Source organism: Hemitrygon akajei, chromosome 19 (genome assembly GCF_048418815.1).
Source record: "Hemitrygon akajei chromosome 19, sHemAka1.3, whole genome shotgun sequence".
Classification (NCBI taxonomy): domain Eukaryota; kingdom Metazoa; phylum Chordata; class Chondrichthyes; order Myliobatiformes; family Dasyatidae; genus Hemitrygon; species Hemitrygon akajei.
The window spans coordinates 49,946,253-49,970,692 of record NC_133142.1 but is presented as its reverse complement, the minus strand read 5'-3'; the positions used below and the strand labels follow the sequence as shown (position 1 = coordinate 49,970,692).

The window sequence follows — 24,440 nt, the reverse complement described above, 5'->3', positions numbered from 1 at the left end:
GCTGGAATTATTGCTGCTGTCAAGTTAGCAGAAGTTGTTACTGTTAACACTACTGGACTCTGACTGAACCCTTGTTAAGTGCAGACCACGTCATTTACTCAGGATTAGGTACTGATGCCTGAAGGTCAGTGGCCTTAGTATTAGCTCTTCAATGCCATGTGTCTAATGTATATCGCTAAGAAATGTTTGCTAACTAACTAGAAGTGACCTAGTTATAGACAATAACTTCTGATTCTTTGTTCCTGATCGATCCACATGTGGCACATAAAAGCAGGACAAAGTAAGAAAGGGACAAAGTAAGTAAATATTCACCTGCCTGAAGGTGGCCACAGTGGTGCTTTCTACTCAAATCTCACCATTTACCTGAAAAAGCTGTGTGTTACTGTTTGTCCACTCTGCCTTGCAGGATGCATTGCAAGGGAATCAATTCATCAGAAAGATGAAGATTTGCAATAATTATAACTCTAAAATTATATTTATTAAACAACTGAGTATGACTGCAGAAGAATGCAATCACTATCATGTTTTATTGAAAAGTAGTCACTTAATCACATCAGAATACACATTCTACAATGCAGACTTACACTAAAGTTTGATTTGCAACCACTGGGGCACAAGTCTCTAAATAATTGTTTATCACTTCAAGAATATGTGTACAATGAATGCAAAAGCAAGTCTCTCCAAAAGCAGTCAAATTTAAATTCATGCACACTCCCTTGAAAGCAATACTATTATAATGCAAGAACACAGTTGACAACGTACAAAAGTACCTCCATCTGCTGGCAACTAGTGGTCACTGTAACCAATACTATTGAAGGATGAGGAACCTTTGGGGTAAGGGATTTACATGACATAAACATTTAATTTCCCAATCTTCCCCACTCCTCTACCTTGTCTCAAATGCCTGCTAAATCTCAGATAATCTCACACTGGTCCTAATCCTTTTCCTTACAATTATAAGCAGCAGCACCTTTAATTCCATAACCCCTAACGAGCAATTGCTTCTTTGACCTGTTCTCTCCAAGCCACAAACGGCAATGCTTCTGATATTTTCCTTCCCAATCATGGGCAGTAATACATTGGATTCCACTTAATTGGGACACATCAGGACTACTATATTTTGCCGAATTAAGCAGCTGCCTCAATTAGCCAAAGTTTCATGGAAATAGTTCAAAGTATTTATTATCAAAGTATGTCAACGTATACACCTCTGAGATTTGTTTTCTTGTGGGCATACTCAGTAAATCCAAGAACTATAATCGAGTCAATGAAAAAACACACCCAACGGGGCGGACAAACAACTAATGTGCAAAAGAAAACAAACTATGCAAACAGAAAAGAGAGAAATAATAGTAATAATAATAAATAAATAAATAAATTAGCAATAAATATTAAGAACATGAGATGAAGAATCCTTGAAAGTGAATCCATAGGTTGTGAAAACAGTTCAGTGATGGGACAAGTGAATTAAATTATCCCTACTGGTTCCAGAGCCTGACGGTTGAGTGTGAGTCCTGAGGTTCCTATACCCTTTTCCCAATGGCAGCAGTGAGATGAGAGCATGGCCTGGGTGGTGGGGTCACTGATGATGGATGCTGCTTGCCTGTGACAGCACTTGGTGTAGCTGTTCTCAATGGAGGTGAAGGCCTTACCATGATGGACTAAGCCGTATGCACTATTTTAATTTCCCAATTTTTCCATTTTCTTTTCAAAGGCATTGGTGTTTCCATATCAGACTGTGATGCAATCAGTCAATAAGCTCTCCACCACACATAAAGAGAAGTCTGTTTAAGTACTAGATGTATGCTGTATCTTCGCAAACTTCTAAGGAAGTAGAGGTGCTGCCATGCTTTCTTTGTAATCGCACTCATGTGCTGGGCCCAGGACAGAGCCTCTAAAATGGTAACACCGAGGAACTTAAAGTTGCTGATCCTCTCATCTTTGATTCCCTGATGAGGACTGGCTCATCGACCCCTGGTTTTCTCCTCCTTAAGTCCATAATCAGCTCTTCGGTTTTGCTGGCATTGAGTGAGAGGTTGTTGTTATGGCACCACTCAGCCAGATTTTCAATCTCCCTCCTATATGCTGATTTGTCATCTTTGATTTGCCTAACAACAAAGGAGTTGTCAGCAAATTTAAATATGGCATTGGAGTTGTGCTCAGCCATACAGTCATAAGTGTAAAACACGTAGAGCAGGGGGCTGAGCACACAGCTTCGTTGTGCACCTGTGCTTGGAGATTGTGGAGGAGATATTATTGCCAGTCCAAACTGACAGAGGTCTGCGAGTGAAGAAAGTGAGGGAATTGGAGGACCCAGTTGCTCAAGGAGGTATTGACGCCAAGATTTTGAAGCTTATTGATTAATTTTGATAGTATTGAATGCCAAGCTGTAGCTGATAATGAGCATCCTGATGTACACATCTTTGCTATCCAGACGTTCCAGGTTTGAGGGAAGAGCCAATGAGATGGCATCTGCTGTGGATCTGCTGTGCCAGTAGGCAAACTAAAGAGGATCCAAGTCACTTCTCAACAAATGTTTATATGTTTCATCATCAACCTCTCAAAACAATTTATCACAGTGGATGTAAATGCTAATGGGCAATAGTCATCAATGAACACAGTTGATCTGCACAGGTCTTTAGTACTCAAGCAGCTACCCCATCTGGGCTGGATGCTTTTCATGGGTTCACTCTCCTGAAGGGAGAGTTCTTTGACCTGTTCTCTCCAAGCCACAAACAGCAATGCTTCTGAAGTGAGGTTCACCTCAGAGACTGAAATCAAAGAATCATAGGGGGCTGTGGGAGTTTATGAAGGCTCCTCTATGTTTTGATGGTTAAAAGAAGCACAAAAGGCATTGAGCTCATCTGGGAGCAAAGCTCTGTAGTCACCTATGTCACATTATTTCAGTTTGTAAGAGGTGATAGCATTCAAGCCTTGCCACAGCTGTCGAGCATCCTTCATTGTTTCAGGTTTAGTCAGGGATTGCCACTGTCCATAAGATGGCCTTCCGGAGATCGTACCTGGACCTCCTGTATCTTACGTGGTTGCCAGACCTGAATGCCTTTGATATGGCCCTCAGCAAATGGCAGATCTAATGGTTCATCCTGGGCTTCTGGTTTGAGAAGATCCTGAACAATTTTGTGGGAACACACTCATCTATAATTGTTTTTATAAAGTGCATTGTAACCTTGTTCTATTTATTCAGATCTACTGATGAATCCTTGAGCATGGCCCGGTCTACAACTTGAAACGATCCTGTAACCACTCCACATCCTCCCATGACTATCTCTCCATTGTCCTCATCTCTGGAGCTTTGCCTGTACGCAGGTAAGAGGAGGACAACAAAGCGATCAGATTTTCTGAAATGCGGTTTGGGCATGCAATGACATGGTTAAAAAAGTAATAAAAATAGTTTAAAAAGTATGAAAGAATAACATGTATTTAAATTAACTACAGAACAAACTAGAATACTACCAATACTATTACAGTACTATTAAACTGTGGATTAGTTCCTAATAGTTATCCAGTGTACTCTGCCATGTTCTTTTCATTTTTCATTTTTCAATCTTTTTTTATTGATTTTCAAATAAAGAATATACAAATCAAAAGAGGAGTTTAACAAGTAGATAATATAAAAGACATAAAAACAGCAATAGTAAAAACAGAAAGTATATAAATATCAAAATCAAACAGGTAAAATATTATGCTGTTATATATACAATGGTCAGAAAGAAACTACAACTCCTCATAGCAATCATAAAAAAAAGATTGGAAATTTTATTGATAGAGAAAGAAAAACCCCACTAACTAAAGTGAAACAAAAAAAGAGAAAGAAAAAAAAGAAAAAAGAAAAAGAAAGATTGGGCAGTCCAATTGAGGATAAACTTTAAAAAAAGAGAGAGAAAAAAACACATCCTTCCAGTCATCTCCGAACCTTCATGGATAAGGATATTCTCTAAAGAGGATAAAGAAAAATAAATAAATAAAGGTAAATTAAATCATGTGAAAATATTGAATAAAGGGTCGCCAGACTTGTTCAAAATTAAAGGATGTATCAAATGTCCGGCTTCTAATTTTCTCCAAACTTCGACATGACATAATGGAGGAGAGCCAACAGAAAACAGTAGGCGAGTTAGATTCTTTCCAGTGTAACAAAATAGCTCTCCTAGCCAGTAAAGTCGAAAAAGCTATCACATGTTGGGCGGAAGCAGACACTTTGCTTGCTTCCTCTGGAAAGATCCCAAAAATTGCTGTGTGGATTAGGTTGAACATCCACATCTATAACTTTAGATAATATTCTAAACACAAATTCTAAACACTCCAAAAATTATTTAAACTTACACATGACCAAAACATATGGGTTAGAGTAGCCACTTCTGCATTACATCTATCACAAATAGGGCTTATATTAGGAAAAATATGCGCCAATTTATCTTAGGACATATGGGCCCTGTGTACTATCTTAAACTGAATTAAAATATGGAGTGTGCAGATAGATGAATTATTGACTAAATAATAAATTTTACTCCATTGGTTATCTGAGAGTGAATGTTGAAGTTCTACTTCCCAGGTGCGTTGAACCCTATCATTAGGCGACATGCGAGCATTCATTAACGGTTTATAAATGATAACTATTAATCGTTTTTGAAAAGGTTTAAACTGAAAAATAACATAAGCCAAATTTAAAGAGCAAGCCAAGGGGTAATTTGGTAAAAAATCACGTAAAAAATTCCTAACCTGTAAATACCTGAAAAAATGTGTATTAGAGATATCATATTTATCCATTAACTGTGAAAAAGACATTAAACAGTCTTGTAAAAACAAATCTAAAAAAGTTTTTATTCCCTTAATTTTCCATGTTAGAAAAGCCTTATCCAAAGTTGATGGTTTAAAAAAGTAATTAGAATAAATATTACTAGAAAGTAAAAAATCATTTAATTCAAAAAAATCTACGAAATTGAAACCAAATTTTTAAAGTATGTTTAACAATAGGGTTAAGAGCTTGTTTACCTATTCTGGAGAGCGAAAATGGAAGGGGAGCTCCTAATAAAGAAGCTAACAAAAACCCCACTACTGAATTTTCCTCCAGTTGTAACCATGAAGGGCGATCTTGGTCATCTATATCATAAATCCAAAAAGTAATATAGCGAATATTAATTGCCCAATAATAAAATCTAAAGTTTGGTAAAGCCAGTCCTCCATCTTTTTTTGATTTTTGCAATAAAAGTTTATTCACTCTAGAGCTTTTATTATTCCAAACATAAGACAAAATCAGAGAGTCTATTTTATCAAAATATGTTTTTGGAACAAAAGAGGGAACTGCTTGAAATATATATAAAAATTTTGGTAGAATAACCATTTTTATAGCATTTATTCGACCTATCAATGACATCGACATAGGTGACCATTTGGAAAGTGCCTGTTGAGTATATTCAACTAAAGGGAAGAAATTATACCTATATAGGTCTTTAAAATTTTTTGTAATTTTGATACCAAGGTAAGTAAAATGGTTTTTGGCAATATTAAAAGGTATTTGATCATAATAATCAGGATAACTATTAATAGGAAATAATTCACTTTTATGTAAATTAAGCTTATATCCAGAAAAAGTACCAAATTCCATAAATATAGATAACATAGAAGGAATAGATTTCTTAGGACTTGAAATGTAAACTAATAAATCATCCGCGTATAACGAAACTTTATGTAATTTATCCCCTCTCCTAATACCCTGCACAGAATTAGAATCCCTAAGAGCAATAGCAAGTGGTTCTAAAGCCAAATTAAATAATAAAGGGCTAAGGGGACAGCCCTGACGGGTACCTCTATATAATCTAAAGTAAGGAGACTTTTGATTATTAGTTAGAACCGCAGCTACCAGGGCATGATAAATCAGTTTAATCCAGGAAATAAATCCTGGACCAAAATTGAACCTCTTCAAAACCTGAAATAGATAAAGCGACTCCACCCTATCAAAGGCTTTCTCTGCATCCAAAGATACAATACATTCAGATTCCTTGGCTGAGGGGGAATAAATGATATTTAATAATATTTGAATATTAAAATGTGAGTACCTAATTTTAATAAATCCTGTTTGATCATTTGAGATAACATTAGGCAAGATATTCTCAAACCTATTTGCTAGAATCTTAGAGAGGATTTTATAATCTACATTCAGTAAAGAAATAGGTCTATAAGATACTCATTCCAGTGGGTCTTTTCCTTTTTTTGGAATCAATTAAATTAGTGCTTCATAAAAAGTTTTAGGAAGGTTCCCAGAGGAAGTAGAATCGGTGAACATTTGATGAAGATGTGGTATAAGCATTTCATGAAAGGTCTTATAGAATTCTACCGTATAACCATCAGGTCCCGGAGCTTTATCTAATTGCATAGAGGATATAGCCTTGGCTATCTCCTCTTGTTTAATAGGTGCATCTAACATATCAGCATCTTGAATCAAAATTTGAGGTATATTTAACCTTTGCAAAAATCTTACTATCAGAGAATTCAGATTTATAAAGATTAGAATAAAAGTCCATAAATAACTTATTAATTTCATAAGGATCTAAAGTTTCTGTTCTATCTGGTCGGCGAATTTTTAAAATCTGTCTTCTGACCATCCCAGCCTTTAACTGACCCGCTAAAAGTTTGGCAGATTTTTCCCCATGTATATAAAATAAACTTTTAGATTTAAAAATTTGCTGTTCAATGGGAAAGGTCAGAAGCAAATCATACTGTGATTGAAGTTCGACCCTTTCTTTATATAGGTCTTCAGTAGATTTAACTGAATACGCTTTATCTATCTGTTTAATTTTATTAATAAGCACTGACAATTCTGCTTTAGTTTTCTTTCTCAAGGCTGCTGAATATGAGATTATCTGTCCCCTAAGAAAAGATTTCAAGGTGTCCCATATAACCAGATTTGACATTCCTTCAGTTGTATTAAATTCAAAAAATATAGAAATTTGCTCCTTAATAAAATTAACAAAAGCTGGACCCTGTAACAAAACGGGGTTCAATCTCCACTGTGAAATTTTCAAAAATCTATTCAGAAGCTTAAGGGTTAACTTTAAAGGCGCGTTATCTGAAAGCGCAATGATGTCATATGCACATTCAACAACGGAATTTAACAGACATGTATCTAAAAAAAAGTAATCAATTCGAGAATATTTGTGATGGGCGTGTGAAAAAAAAGAGAAATCTTTATCATTGGGGTGTTTATATCTCCAAATATCGACAAGGCCATATTCTAATAAAAAAAAGTTAATACAAGCTGCCGCTTTATTAGGAAGCGACGGATTGGTTGATGACCTGTCAATCGCCGGATTTAAGCAACAATTAAAGTCACCATCCATGATCAGCTTATATTCATTGAGATTCGGTAACTCTGAAAAAAGTTTCTTAAAAAATTCAGAATTATCTACATTAGGTGCGTATACACACACCAGAGCTACCTTTTGCTCACATAATAAACCAGTAACAATTAAATATCAGTATCAGTAGTAGTATTAAGGTGTACAAAAGGGATTTTGGGACTAAGAAATATAGAAACGCCTCTTATTTTACTATCCGACAGCGAGTGAAATAAAGGCCCTTTCCAAAAGCACAAAAACCTGTCCTCATCCTGTTTTCATATATGATTTTCTTGCGCAAAAATAATATCAGCATTAATTGTTTTTAATTTCTTAAAAATCTTTTTACGCTTAATGGGATGATTAACACCCATTCCAAGATATTATATTAATTTTATTAACATCCATGTTTAAAATTGAGTTTAATATTATATAAAAGAAATATTACGCAAGTACAGATTAAACCAAAAGGCGCGGGTACAACCAGAAGGAGTGACGCATTTACGAAAGAGAAATCCATCAAAAGAACTGCCCAATCAAGAAAAGAACCTACGCTAATAGACCCCTCCCCCACCCAATAGATAGAAATGAAGGAACCGAGAGGCTGGTTCCATGCTAACTAATAACCTTTGACCCTGTTCTCCATCTGGCAGCTCCATATATACAAAAAGCAAAAATTCCAGGGAAAATAGCCATAATAATAGGCACAAACAGAATTCAATGACTATAATGTTGTGTCTAACATTAATAAAAACATAATCAACAACGGCCATCAGCTAAAGTAGCTTAAACACATATTCAAAAGAAGGAATAAATCCGAGCAAATAATGTTACAAAGAATATTCTTTCTCTCGAAAAAGAAAAGTAAATGAGTATATGTATATAACAGACCTAAAACTATAAGTATTGAAACAAATAAAAGAAATAAAAAGATTAATACACAACAGGTCCTACACGGACCACTAAAGTACAATACTATAAAGGTTCCCTACAAAACAGTTATATATGTACTAATTATTAATAAGGTAAAAAAAATTAAATCGACCACGTCCCATTCCAGAGAGTGAAAAGGTATAGCATGTACTTAACTCAAAAGCTCCATAAACAACTCATACAGCAGATACTTGAAAATTGGCTATTGAATAATCAATGTAACTTTAATATTTTATTCAGTAGGCTTAACTTTAAAGATTTTAATATACTCCCATCCCTCGTGAGGAGAGTAGATTCTCAATGGTTGAGATTTTTCAGGAAAAATGATCAGCTTTGCTGGAAAGTGAAGGGAGGGATTTAAATCTAATTTATACATTTCACTCATAACTTCTCGATATTTCTTTCTTTCGGCAAAGATTTCGGGGGGGATAATCTTCAACTATACGGATCTGTGTTGAATTAAAGAGTAATTTCCGTTTCTTTCTGGCTTCTCGAAGAATAGCTTCTTTAGGCGTATAATAATGCAAAGAAAGTACAACTGCTCGAGGACGTAATTCGGCTGAACGGCGAGAGAATGGAATTCTGAGGGCTCTGTCGATTAGGGGGCTAGTTTCGAGGGTCTCATTGAAAAGTGAGTACAGCATATCTGAAAAGAATTTTAACAGATCGCCAGCTTCAGTATTTTCAGGCAGTCCCAGAATACGCAGATTCCTCCAACTATCTAAATCAACCATTCTTTTTTTCGTTTTAGATAGTTCCGAGGTAATTTCATTGATTTTCTTTTCCATCAAATATATCTTCATTCCTTGATCTTTAGTAGTTTGCTTGAATAAATCATGCTCGCTCTTGATTCGGGTTGTAGTCTGCTGAAGTGTTTGAAGTTGAGAGTCCAAGTTTTTCAGCGAGCCTTGAATCGTAGAAATAGCTTTTTCGAGCTTCCCTTTTGAACTGGTCAGCTTATCAATTTTAATATTAAGCGATCGGAATTCCGACTTCATGTCTTGTATTGAAGAAAATATTCCCGCTAGTGTAACAGATTGCTCTGTTTTCTTGGTTTGTTCCGTTTGTTCTATTTCATGGGAAGTCTTGCCGCTTCTCAATTCGATACCAGAACGACTTTTTTCGGCCATTGTAATTAAGTCGTAAATCCTTCAGTAAAAATAATAAATCCTTCAGTAGAAGTAGTAAGTCATCAAAGCTAAAAGGGATCTGTTAATGGGATATAAAATATATTGAAAGAGAGAGAGCACTAGAAATGCGACCTACTCCATATGCTGCAAAATGAAGGATCCCATGTTCTTTTGATTGAATGTAAATGAACAAAATAAGCACAGACACCTAGTACAGATAATGGTCTGCCTTCATTCAATGCTTTCGACTATTGCATCCTCCAAATCTTCATTCAAATCTTCTATTCAAGATGACTATTGATACCTTCAAATTCTTCAAAGTTCCCAACTTCCTGAAGTAGTGAAATTGTTTCGATTTCACTCCTGGCTGTTTCTGCCATCTGCAACACTGAATGTTTGAAACTACAGTAAGCAAACAGTTCTGAATTGTCTTACTCCTTTCTTCTCACCAACCATCAGTGACAAAAATCACTGCTTTTTGAACACAAACACATACAGCTGACACTATTTAAAATTGTTCACTCTAACCACGATGTAGTGCTCAACATCCACAGCAAGTGGACATGACTGGCGCTAGTTTGAAACTGTTCAGCAAGTCTCCTGTCCCAATTAAGCAGTGTAACATCCCTAGTAAATGAAGGGAACTCAGGATATTCTCTCAATTAGTTTTTGTTCTTTAAGAGTTGTCTCAAATAAGAGGCTGCCCAGATTAACCAACAGCCCAGTTAACCAGAATCTACTGTATTTCTAATCCCTTCCCACCCAGCCACAAGCAGCAATGCGGCTTGCACTTGAATCCCAGGGGGACCAATATCCTGGCGGGGAGGTTTACTGGGGAGAGTTTAAACTAGAATTGTTGTGGGTGTGGGAACCGAACTGAAGAGACGGAGGAAGAGGCGGTTGGCTCACAAATAGAGAAAGCTGGGAGACAGTGCGAGAGGGAGGATAGGTGGGTGATAGAGAAGGGACGTGCTCAGACCGATGTTTTGAGATGTGTATTTTAATGCAATGTGTATTATGAACAAAGTGGATGAGCTTAGAGCGTGGATCAGTACTTGGAACTATGATGTTGTGGCCATTACAGAGACTTAGATGGCTCAGGGACAGGAATGGTTACTTCAAGTGCCAGGCTTTAGATGTTTCAGAAAGGACAGGGAGGGAGGCAGAAAAGGTGTGGCACTGTTGATCAGAGATAGTGTCATGGCTGTAGAAAAGGAGGAAGACAAGGAGGGATTGTCTACAGAGTCTCTGTGGGTGGAAGTTAGGAACAGGAAGGGGTCAATAACTCTACTGGGTGTTTTTTTATAGACCACCCAATAGGAACAGGGAGAGGAACAGATAGGGAGACAGATTCTCGAAAGGTGTAATAATAACAGGGTTGTTGAGGTGAGAGATTTTAATTTCCTAAATATCGACTGACATGTTCCTAGAGTGAGGGGTTTAGATGGGGTGGAGTTTGTTAGGTGAAAGTTTTTTGACACAATATGTAGAAGAACCTACAAGAGGAGAGGCTGTACTTGATCTGGTATTGGGAAATGAACCTAGTCAGGTGTTATATCTCTCAGTGGGAGAGCATTTTGGCGATAGTAATCACAACTCTATCTCCTTTACCATAGCATTGGAAAGGGATAGGAACAGACAAGTTAGGAAAGTGTTTAACTGGACTAAGGGAAAATATGAGGCTATCAGGCAGGAACTTGGAAGCATAAATTGGAAACAAATGTTCTCAGGGAAATGTACAGAAGAAATGTGGCAAATGTTCAGGGGATACTTGCGTGGAGTTCTGCATAGGTATGTTCCAGTGAGACAGGGAAAGGATGGTAGGGTACAGGAACTGTGGTGTACAAAGTCTGTTGTAAATCTAGTCAAGAAGAAAAGACGAGCTTACGAAAGGTTTAAAAAGCTAGATAATGATAGAGAGCAAGAAGATTATAAGGTTATCAGGAAGGAGCTCAAGAAAGAAATTAGAAGAGCCAGAAGGGGCCATGAGAAGGCCTTGGTGGACAGGATTAAGGAAAACCCCAAGGCATTCTACAAGTATGTGAAGAGCAAGAAGATAAGACGTGAGAGAATAGGACCAATCAAGTGTGACAGTGGAAAAGTGTGTATGGAACTAGAGGAGATTGCAGAGGTTCTTAATGAGTACTTTGCTTCAGTATTCACTATGGAAAAGGATCTTGGTGATTGTAGGGATGACTTACAATGGACTGAAAAGCTTGAGCTTGTAGATATTAAGAAAGAGAATGTTTTTGGAAAGCATCAAATTGGATTTGTCACCGGGACTGGATGAGATGTACCCCAGGCTACAATGGGAGGCAAGGAAGGAGATTGTTGACCCTCTGGTAATGATCTTTGCATCATCAATGGGGATGGGAGAGATTCCGGAGGATTGGAGAGTTGCCGATGTTGTTCCGTTATTCAAGAAAGGGAGTAGGGATAGCCCAGGAAATTATAGACCAGTGAGTCTTACTTCAGTGGTTGGTAAGCTAATGGAGAAGATCCTGAGAGGCAGGATTTATGAAGATTTGGAGAGGCATAATATGATTAAGAATAGCCAGCATGGCTTTGTGAAAGGCAGGTCATGCCTTACAAGCCTGATTAGGTTTTTTGAGGATGTGACTAAACACACTGATGATGGTAGAGCAGTAGATGTAGTGTATATGGATTCCAGCAAGGCATTTGACAAGTTACCCCATGCAAGGCTTATTGAGAAAGTAAGGAGGCATGGGATCCAAGGGGAAATTGCTTTGTGGATCCAGAACTGGCTTGCTCACAGAAGGCAAAGAGTGGTTGTAGACTGTTCATATTCTGCATGGAGGTCAGTGACCAGTGGTGTGCCTCAGGGATCTGTTCTGGGACCCCTACTGTTTGTGATTTTTATAAATAACCTGTATGAGGAAGTGGAGGGATGGGTTAGTAAGTTTGCTGATGACATGAAGTTTGGAGGTGATGTGGATAGTGTGGAGGGCTGTCAGAGGTTACAGCGGGACATCGATAGGTTGCAAAAATGGGCTGAGAAGTGGCAGATGGAGTTCAACCCAGATTAGTGTGAGGTGGTTCATTTTAGTTGGTCAAATATGATGACAGAATATAGTATTAATGGTAAGACTCTTGGGAGTGTGGAGGATCAGAGGGATCTTGGGGTCCGAGTCCATAGGACACTCAAGGCTGCTGCGCAGGTTGACTCCGTAGTTAAGAGAGCATATGGTGCATCGTCCTTCATCAACCATGGGATTGAGTTTAGGAGCCGAGAAGTAATGTTGCAGCCAGATAGGACCCTGGTCAGACCCTACTTGGAGTACTGTGCTCAGTTCTGGTCACCTCACTATAGGAAGGATGTGGAAACCACAGAAAGGGTGCACAGGAGATTTACAAGGATGTTGCCAGGATTGGGGAGCATGCCTTATAAGGATTGGGTGAGTGAACTCGGCCTTTTCTCCTTGGAGTTTCGGAGGATGAGAGGTGACCTGTTAAGAGGTGTATAAGATGATGAGAGGCATTGATCGTGTGGATAGTCAGAGGCTTTTTCCCAGGGCTGATAATGGCTAGCACATGAGGCCACAGGTTTAAGGTGCTTGATAGGAGGTACAGAGAAGATATCAGGGGTAAGTTTTTTATGCAGAGAGTGGTGAGTGTGTGGAAAGGGCTGCCGGCAACGGTGGTGGAGGCGGATATGATAGGGTCTTTTAAGAGACTCCTGGACAGGTATATGGAGCTCAGAAAAATAGAGGGCTATGGGTAACCCTAGGTAATTTCTCAGATAAGGACATGTTCGGCACAGCTTTGTGGGCCCAAGGGCCTGTATTGTGCTGTAGGTTTTCTATGTTTTATGTTCTAGAACTATCTTTACCTTAAGAGAACTTCTTAGTCCAATAAGCAGCCAATACAATACCACTCTACACCACAATCCAACTGTGGGCCCAGACTATACAGTATTGGCACATGGCAGATTTCAGAACCTGGCCTCAATAGAAGGAGGCTTGGCGGAACTTCCTCACTGGCATACACGTATAATGCTATCCAACCAGTGACCAGATTCAGCAGGATAATAACTAAAGTGGTGTGTGTTCCACTGTATAAATGCCATTCCACAGGATCATTTAGAATGCAACGGCATTTTCAGACAGCAAATCCCTCATCTTCCTGTTAATTTTTAAACATTTATCAACTAGCTTTAGGTGATCTGTTATAAGAACATTCAAATTATAAATATGAGAAAGCGTGCAGATCCTGGAAATCCAAAGCAACCATACACAAAATGCTGGAGGAACTCAGCAGGTCAGACAGCATCTATGGAAATGTATAAGCAGTCAACGTTTCAGGCTGAGACCCTTCTTTAGGACGTTCTATTGATTGGAAATTGTTAAAATCACCCATGTTAAATTCTATTTATCATTTGCCTACCCAAACATATACTTTCTCTGATCAGGTCATATTTATCCAATTTCTCTGTGCCATAGGATGTATTCCAGAAATTATCACACTGTTAGACTGTTAGACCTCTTCGTTTCTAAGCTGAGATTTTAAGAGTAATTTTGAGTGGTGGCACCCCAGAATAGGACCTCAAAATGAAATCCAGTGCAATCTCAGTATAACCTCTATTCCCCAACTGAAAACAAAGCTCATCACCGTCCATTGAAATAAGATCACTAGGACAATCCAACTGGACAGTAGAGGCTGCTTTGCTACTCTCTCTTGCTGTTGTTGGGGCAATACAGACAGTCACTAAGATAGCCAGATGTCTGCTATTTCTGGAGATCAAAACTAAACAGTATTGACTTGGTAGTGATTCAGTTTGAAGTTTCCCAGTTCCCACTTAACAGTGTTGTGACCTGCATGGCTGCCTTGCCCCTGATTATGACCCTGATGTGGAAAAAAATCAAGTTGCACATTAACTTGAAATAGAATGCAATATTTTAAAATGTAAAACTTCAATAATCTGTTATCCAACTATTTGAAAGTTCGAATGATATAGCATCTGGCTCACCAGGTGAAGTGTGCTACACTTCCTTTAAACTCACTGGGTTTCTAGTTCCCACACTCTTTAAACTTACTGGATTCACTGGAAAATTTATTCTGACACTGTGTAACATCTAAAAAAATGTCAGTTAAAAGTGTGTTTGTATATTATTAATAACATCCAACTGTCCAGAAAATCTGCCAGTCTGGCACCACTGAAGTCCCATGCATGTTAGATTATTGCAGTTTGTACTATAGTTTGGAAATATTTCTGTAAGGTGTGCAACAGATGGCAACACACATGATGATGAAAATGCTCATTTCCTTATTGCCTTTGTTTACATTTTGATACCGTCTTTCATTAATTTTCTCATCAGAAACCATAGATTCCTAGCAAGAGAAAATTTCCAGTTTCCTGGTTCCCTCTGGAACCATGCCCCTGTGATTCTTTTGCATTGGGAATGATTTTGATCAAACAGCATTCACAGTCTACTTCAAAGTTTATAATTCCAAAGATTATATTGCACTTGTATGCTTCAAACATGGTTTACTGGAAAGCCTTGCAGATTATAAACTAAGGCATACCTTCTTTTTCCTAGCTCAGACTGATTGAAGCAGTTGATTTTTGAGTTGGAAGTTGCAATGACCAATGTAGCTCAGTCATTGACAGGATAATTGTTGGTAGAACATCCAATATGGATATCATAAAAAGGGAATAAACCAAGTAAAGAATTTACAGAGGGGAAAAACAATTAGCTTAGTAAAAGTTTGTGGAAACTTCCACACAAAACTTCTTTATAAACTGATAAACTGAAATTGGCAGACAGAACCTTCTGATAAACTATACCTTAAGCAACTGTGTTTTGTTGAAGTTGTTGAAATCATAACTCTGCTGGCATTCTGGCCTCAGCAATAGGTTGAACAATGCAATCCAGACCTGTCCATCCAGCTTGGTTATTTTCAGCTGATCTTCCATGGGTACTGTGTACCACTTCCCATCAGCATATTTCTGCAATTCACCTATTGCCACACAGATAAATCCAAAGAAGGGCAAGGTAAAGATCCAATAGTATGAAATTAACTATATTGTGAATTACCAGAGAAATACATTGGACATAACATTAATTAATTCTTGTCCTGGGAATGAACTAAGAGAGTTGCAAGACAGATAAAGAAAATAACACAGTTCAAATTACCTTTCATAGATCGCTTGTGAACCAGTATAATTTATAACAGCTCTGAGTTCATTAACCAGAATTAGCAGGCGAATCAAATAAAGAATTCGGTTCTTTGGAACATTGATGAGTACAGCATAGGAACATAATCTGCAGCCCATCATGTCAGTGCCAACCATGATGCTAATGTACTTTAATCCATCTATTTGCATGTGGCCTACATTCCTCAATTCCTTGCCTATTCATGTGTCTGTCTAAATTTATCTTAAATGTTGCTATCATATCTATTTCTACTTCCTCCCCAGGTAGCATGATCCAGGTGCCTCCCACTCTCTTTAAAACAAAAACTTACCTCTTTAAAACCTTTCCCCTCAGATTAAATCAAAACTATTTAGTATTTGCCATTTTTACCCATGGAAATAAAAGGTCCTGCCATATATTACATACTTCCTTCTAACATTTGACTTCCCAAAATACATCACTTCATACTTGCCATTTCTTCGCCCCAGTTTCCAACCTATCTATAGTATATTCTACTGAATCCTTTGACAACCTTCCTCACTATCTACAACTCCACCAATTTTCTTGCCGTCTACAAACTTACTAATTTGACCACCTACATTTTTATCCAAATGTTTTATATGTACTCCAAGCAAAAGAGCTCCCAAAACACCACTGATCACAGACTTCCAGTCACAAAAATACCCCTCAACCATTTGTCTTCTCTGATCAAGCTAACGTACCAACTCATCATGGATCTTATTAACTTAATCTTCTGGACCGGCTTAATAATGAAGATGACATGAAGATAACATCCACTACCCTACCCTCATTAATCATTTTCATCTCCTCAAAAAACTCAATGAAAATAATGAGACAGAGCCTTTCATCTCTAATATGCCCATGCTTTTCCAAATGCAAGTAAATCCTGTCCCTAATAATCTTCTTCAATGATAACAGTGCAAATTCTCTTATAAGTAAAACAATTTATTTTTTTAACTTAGCTTTTAAAGAGCCAGTTTGGCTTACGTAAATAAATAGAAAACTTCATATTTATTAATACCACTGATTCAGTTACTGCTTTAAAAACATTCATTTCTGTTCAGTTGCAGAACTGCCACTATTATAAAATTTCAAAAACAGAACAGGGCACAAAATGTAGAGATTGAATCAACATTAATAATACATATCCTGATGATTCTATAGGAAAATGCAGCTAGGGGATTTGTACTGAATTAGATTAATGATATTGATTGCTCATGGGACAATAAAAAGATTAATAACAGTCAATGTAGTTTCACAAAAGCTAAATCAGTCTTTTATATTTTAAACCTAAGGAAATAAATATATGATTAAGCACCATATAGCCCCTTAAAAGCTCTGTCCAACTAATGGATCATTTCCCTTTATCAATTCCAGACTCTTGAGGCCAATATTTCATCAGTATTTCTGAATAACTTTCATTTCATTGGCAGAGTTATTACCACCTTTAATGATTTAAATCCAAATCCCTTTAGTCCACCAGAAAATGCTGTTGGTTCATTGCTCAGGCTGTTTAAAAGTGAAAGACTAAGTATTATGGGTCAGTTGGACTATCACCATGGTAGGCAAATTGATAGAGGAAAAAGTCTGGATAAATCACTTAGAAAGCACAGAAAGTAATCAAAGATAGTCAAGAGGACACATTATGGGAAAGCCATATCCAACTCACTTGAATGCAATTTTTGACAAAATAATAGGGAATATACTGTATTTACTATACACATTTTAGCAGAACTGTTGACAAGATCAGAGATGACAGACTGATATAAAAAACTTGCAGGGTGCAATTGAAAGAAACATTACATCCAAGTGGAAGAACCCAAATGTAATGACCATTTGCAGTGGTATTAAATAGGGCCCAATGTTAGAGAGCTTACAGTTTTTTCCATCATACGACAAGAAGTAGCAGTACAGATGGCAATTAGCTGAAGGCTTAGTGGTTGGAGAATTATGATTACAAGGAAAGTACACAGGAGTGAGGAATAACTTTATGAATGTGTAGAAAATTATTAGGAACTTAGATTAACTAAATTAATTAACAATCAATTAACTTTAAAAAACTATCAGAATAAACTTATTGGGGGAAAACCCCTTCTCACTAAAGAGTACTAAGGATTTGTTACTCGCAGGTTAGTGGGCCAGAAATGCTCATCATATTTTGGAAGTATTTAGATGGGGAGATGAACAAAGCTAAATTGCTCCAGATTTAGCTGACATAGGGATTCTCTGTTTCCCCATCATCTGCCCCTTTTCCCTTCCATCTTGGACTCAATAACTCACATACACACTAGAGGCAATTAGTAGTGGCCAAACCAGTTTACTATTTGGATGGGAGAAGAAATTGGAGTAAATGCCTAGAGGAAACCCACGTGGTCATGGAAAACATACAAACTCGAGAGGGTCAGATTTAGAGAACAGGGTTGAACCTAGGTGCTGGCAGCAACTCTACCAGCTGTGCCACTGCATTAGGCCACATGACAACTCCTGAATTGTAACTTTAAATTTCCAAAAGTCTTCCACTTTTGTTCCCACCACCACTGAAACTTCTGCTTTCTGCCCCTTCCTCCTCTTAATTCTGGAAAACCTCAGCCAAAGGCTGAGATCCAGCTCTCTGTGAAGCATTCCAGTTGAAATAGAACATCAGTGAGGACTTTCTTAGAGAAAAGAATCATGCTTAGGGAGTTGCCTTTGCTGTTAGACCCCTGGTTCTTATGGGTACATCCCTCCTCATGTTTGGCAGTATCTCTAGGAGGTGCTGCCTCAGGAAGGTAATATCAATTATCCCCACCGTCTGGGCCACACACCACTTGGTTCAAGGACAACTATTTTTCTTCAACCATTTGGTTTGTGACCAATGTAAAAGTTGTCCTCACAAACATCTAGACACTATTGTCTGAAGTGAGAAAGATGATCCAGAGAATCATACCAAATAGAAGTATAACATGCCAGATTCCTCCATGTCAATCCTTAACTGTAATCTGCTCCACAGGCAGGTAAGGACAGCCAGAGGTAGCAGTGTGGTGCATACGGCAGCGAATCCTGAACACAGAATCCAGATCCCATAAAATCTCATGTTATTGGGTGATCAAGGAAGCTTTCTACCTTGTTATATTTGTTTTCTGAAATATATATAAATGACTTGGATGGATATGTGGAGGGTGGGTTAGTACGTTTGTAGATAACATAATGATTGTTCGAGTTGTGAACAGCAAGGAAGTCCTTCGTATGTAATATTACTTCCTTCTTTGTAAATTATGTCCTTTTTTATATACTATGTGAAGTAAAATCTCCCACATAAATTTTAAACTTTATCATGTTGAGTTTATGCATTACATCTAAACAGCAGAGTTTACATCCCTGATACCTGCAGAACACCACACTTCATGGATCTCCAGCCAGAACAACCTGCTTCCACCACTACCCTCTCCCTGTCTTCTATAGGCAAGCCAATTCTGATTACAAACTCCCAAATCATCACAGATCCTATGCACCTTAATCTTCTGGATCAGCCTATCATAAGGGACCCTGGTATCTGCTGGCCAAATTCTATCTAGGCAACATCTCCTACCCTATCTCCATCAATCATCTTTGTCACTTACTCAAAAAAATCAATCAGATTTGTAAGACATGACATGCCCCACACTAAGGAAACAGGCTCTTTGCCTAACGGGTCCATGCCGAAGAAGATTTGCATCTAAACCCACATTTGGATCATATTCCTTTAAACGTCTTCTGACCATGTACCTGTCATTTGACTGAATTCACAACCTTTCTCTTATCATCTAAGATTCCCTTACCTTGCCATCCTTGTCCTTGATCCTTATTAGGACATGCCATTCCTGAACTCTGATCAGCTGGTCTTTAAGTGACTCGCACGTTAGAGGTGGACTTGCCCAATAACAGTAATTCTTAGTTAACTCCCCAGCTCCCATCTAAGTGTTTGTAGTTTATCCTTCACTAATGTAGTACTTTCCAGCAAGGTCTAAACTTATCCCTATTCAATAACTATCTTAAATCTTATGGCACTCTGAACACTGTTCTGTGAACACTCTCTCACTGAAAGGACAAACACCTGGCCAGGCTGATTTCCTACAACTAAATCGGTATGGGCCCTTTAGTTGGACCATCCATGAACTGTTTCAAGATACCTCTTGGATGCACCCAAGAAATTTTGCCCTATCTGAGCCTCTTGCACTAAAAAGGTCCCAGTCAATATTGGGAAAGTTAAAAGTCACCCAGTACTGGAATGTTGTTTTTACATTTTTCTATAATCTGCCACATAGTGTAATCCTATCAGAGTAATTGCAACTCTGCTGAAGCTCAACTCATTTTGCCTCGTAATTTGATGCACTGATCCAAGCTCTAAGTTTATCTGTCTTATCCAAGTTTCCTTGCATTGAAATACATACACTTCAGCCCATCAATCTGCCCACATACATTAACCTGTCTTTTCTTTCAAAAGTACTGGTCATACCATATACCATTCCTCAATTCCTCCACGTGCTGAGTGTTGCGCTGTTTCCCATCACCACCCCTTCCATTCTAGTTTACAATTGTGTATTAATTATTGCAGCAATATTTTTATTCAGTTATAGGATGTGGCTATTATAGCCAAAGTCAGCAGGTAAGGCCTAATATGTAATTGAGAATTACAGAAATGTTAGTGTATTAAAGGAACTCATTTGGACTATTGAGTTTATTCTGACACAACCAAGAACAATTCTGCTTGTCTCACTCAGCTACCACTTCCTCAGAGCTCTGAAAATATTTGAGACTCAAATGAAAGGTAAAATTTTTTGTACTTGTTTTCAATAACAAAAAAACTAAAGATTACGTTTGAAATTGCTCAGTGTCTGTGGCACATTTGGTGTCATTTTACTTATCTGGTGCAGTTAAAATTTAATATTTACTACAGCTCTGAGAATATAAGAGGAAGGCTTCACGCATGTGCAATAAGTACATGCAAAGAAAGTACAAGAGCATAAGTGGGTAAGTCAGGACAAAAGGAAGGGAAGCACATTGAAGAGCAGCACTTCAAGGCTTTAGAGCAAGGTTTCTCAACCGGGGTTCCGCGGAACCTTACAGTTCAATGAGAGGTCACTAGGGGTTCTGCGAGAGATCATGATTAAAAAAAAATTGTTTTTTGAACTATGTAAAATACGCAATACTAGCGCTTGCAATGGTGGGCAGTGCATCCACATTAGCAATCTTCATATGAGGTCTCTCAGTCCAGTATGGCAGTACATTGTAGGACCATTTGTATCTGGTTGAGTCCATTGTCAGTTTTTGCTGCGAGATATGGGAGGCCATTGATAATTGGTGAGTGCTGTATTGTACGAAAGGAAGGATGGTAGTTGCCTGAAGTGCATTTTTCGAGCATTGAATGGACTTGCCCAAGGGCTGTAACATCAGCCTCTCCCTCCCAAATAACCTCCCACAACTTCCCCTTAAGCACCACCGACTGATTTATGGTAGTGAACAAACTCTACTGGTGTAGTAGAAAATTGGAGGGAAATATTCATTCTAAAGAAGGCATTTTTACATGCTGCGACTCAGCTACTGGCCTGTTGCTTTACTGTTGTTGTATATGTTGCAAAAGGTGGATTGCGTAGGTTAAAAGTGAATTGTATTGTTAAGTTTTTGTATGTTATGCATTTTTCTTGTTTAGTTATTTATACCATTCTTTTTTATATTTTATTAACCCTGTATTAAGACAAGATGCAGTACGAGAAATTGAAAAGGTTTCACTCTTAAATAGTACAATAAGTTGACATATTGATGACATGTCACATGATGCTGAAGAGGTTTTGTGTAATAAACTGAAAACAACAGATTCTCTATCCAGGTTGATATGTTAACATATTTCACAATAAATGTCATGTTGTAGTATTTGTAAGATTTGTAAGTGATGGTGAAATTCAAGAAAACTTTTTCTGTTGTAAAGAGCTGCTCAAAACAAGCAAAGGCCTAAGTATATTTAATGTTTTGTCTTCAGATCAGGAAACAAAAGGTCTGTCTTGAAGGAACTGAGTTGGCATCTGTACTGATGGTGCACCATCAATGGCTGGCTCCACGAGAGGTTTTGTTTCTCTTGTAAACAGAAAATCCTGACATTATCACAACACACTGCTTTCTTCACAGAGAAGTGTTGATGTCAAAAGCTCTTGAAGATGAAATGAAAAAAGTTCTGGATGATGCTACAAAAATTATTATTAAACAAAGACCAGTTCCTTGAGAATGTTTAAAAATATTGTGTGAAAACCTGGACAAAGAGCAAACCAATCTCCTGCTACTTACAGAAATCTAGTGGTTTAACAGAGGAAGAGTTTGCAACAGGTATTTGAGCTGAAAGGTGAATTGCAGGGGTATTTTCAAGAAAACAGTAGGCCAGATTTTGCTCAGTGCTTTAAAGGTGAAGAATGGCTGCAGAAACTAGTCTACCTAGCAGGCATTTTTCATCATATGAACCAGTTGAACAAGTCTCTGCAAGGCCCTGGAGAAAATGTTTGACTTCAAGTGACAAGATTCTTGGATTTAAAAAGAAACTGAATCTTCGGAAAAATCATGTTGCAAAAGAAAATCCTGGAATGTTTCCACTGCTGCTTGGGCTTAAGAGTGAAGAAGGATATCAGAAAGTCTCAAGTCTTATTGAAAACTCATTTGCCTTATGAGTTTTATAATTTGTGAAAGGGAAAAAATGATTAATTGCAAGAAAGGTAAGCTAAACTTAACTACTTGTTTTTTCCAAGAAAGGTTGGTTAAAAATTCATTCTCTACTCAAAAGGGCATTGACAATTATTTTTGGATTATTATATCTACAACTTACTGATCATGCTAATGTACCATGAGCTCTAGGTATAATAATTTTTATGCAAGGGTTCCCTGAGACTTGAAAATCATTTCAAGGACTCCTCCAGGGCAAAAAGGTTGAGAACAGCTGCTTGTCCATATCTCTTGGATACGGAGTTGTGCATTTAAGTATCTGTCTAAATGTCTCTTAAATGTAGTAATTTTTTATTAAGGAAGGGAAGCAGAAAACCTCTCACACGTTTAGATAGTCATAATAAGCCACTATTGTGGCAACAAACATCAAGCCACATACCTTTTGAACTGTATCGTCTCCAGGGGCAATGCTCCACCAGGTGAACCAGCACACAAGGCAAATTGTGAGTGTTCAGTAGTCGTGTCCGTACACTGATTGGCAGGCTTCAATTAACATGAAATAATGTACAATCAAATTAATTAAAATAGCATCTCCAATAAAAACCAAATGTTGACCATATATACCTGACAATTACACTGTAGAATTGTCACAATTTGGCTAGGGTATTCCAATAAGAAGAAATTGTTCAGATAATGACTTTCAACTGTATAGCACCTTTAATACCCCAAGGATATTTTAAAGTGCTTTATAAAACATTTTGAAATATAGCCAGTATGGGAAATAAATCAGACAGTTTTTGCACAGCAGGTTGTCATAAACAGCACTGAAGTAACAATGAGATAATGGGGAAGATCTTCCACCCTGACACCAGCATTTAACTGGGTATTCCTGTGGAAGTCCCAGGCTGCAGCATAGCTGCTGAATAAACTCTTGGCAGCATCTTGCTTCGTCACAGGACAGTATGAGCTTCTGCAGGCTAACTTGGGATGCCCATACTCTGCTCCTGCACCAGTTTTAGAATGGGGAAGACAAACAAATCAAATAAATTAGCTGCTGGAGAAAAGCAATTTTAATATTTAGGTTATTTTAAAGCTTTTAAGTGTATCTTTTTAGTGTTGTGAATATTTAAGTTTCAATTTTCCCTCAATATTTTTATAGGTCCTAGATGTTGCTAACTGGTCTTGATGACATTAAACTTCAATAGTTAGTTAATCTGCAGACAGGGCTTCAAAGGCTATCCAAGACTTCCACAATTCTAAAAGATCATAAGACATCAGAGTAGAATTAGGTCATTTGATCCATCGAGTCTGCTCTGCTGTTCGATTATGGCTGATTTATTATCCCACTCTACCCCATTCCCCTGTCCTCTTCCCATAACCTTTTACACCTTACTAACCAAGAACATATCAACCTCCACTTTTAATATATCCAATAGCCATCTGTGGTAATTAATTCCACAGATTCATCACCCTCTGCTAAAGATATTCCTCCTCGTCCCTGTTCTAATTAGACATCTTTTTATTTTGAGGCTGTGCCTTCTGGTCCAAGATTCCCTCAGTATTATAAATATGCTGTCCATGTTCACCCTATTTAAGCCTTTCAATATTCAAAAGCTTTGAATGAGTACAGGCCCATAGCCATCACACACTCTTCATACATTAACCCTTTCATTCCAGAAGTTGAGTCTTTCTACTGAACTCTACTTCACTAAAGCATTGGGAACTGAGCTCCAAGAGGACAAGTATAACAAACAGCACAGTGCTGTAACACTTTGGAGCAATGGAAGATATGCTCCAGTGTGCTTCAATAGTGCCGCCCTTTCACATCTGGGGTGCTTTCTAAAACTATTCATAATAAATTTTAAAGCGTATTCATTGTTTTAACATAGGTACATCCCAGGATCTAATTTTTAACAAGATCTTAGCTGGAATATTGAGATAAATGTCTGAGTTGAGTTGGTTGGAGATCACTGTTGGTTATATTTGCATTGAGATGGCTCTGTTGAGCAGTCCAGTTTCTCAACATGGCTAACACCAAACTCCCGAAGCAGACATCAAGAAATTACCAAGTGAACAGAGGAATAAAGTTCAAAGATGTGCTTCCTTGAAAAAAAGAATTCCGAATGACTTTGGGAATTCCTGCTCCATAAACATGAAAGTAGAGAAGGAGCTCTCAGGATGGCATT

At 37.8% G+C, this 24,440-nt stretch overlaps 1 protein-coding gene across 3 annotated transcripts in view; it reads right to left on the bottom strand.

Moving 5' to 3' along the window:
• zmynd10 (zinc finger, MYND-type containing 10) overlaps positions 1-24,440 on the bottom strand; it is a 66,934-nt gene that overhangs the window by 13,502 nt on the left and 28,992 nt on the right. For all 3 annotated transcript variants that reach the window (XM_073072478.1, XM_073072479.1, XM_073072480.1), the window contains 2 exons: positions 22,694-22,797; positions 15,222-15,394 (listed from right to left, as the gene is read on the bottom strand). In XM_073072478.1, coding sequence (XP_072928579.1) covers positions 15,222-15,394; positions 22,694-22,797 — 277 coding nt within the window. The remainder of the gene's footprint in view (positions 1-15,221; positions 15,395-22,693; positions 22,798-24,440) is intronic.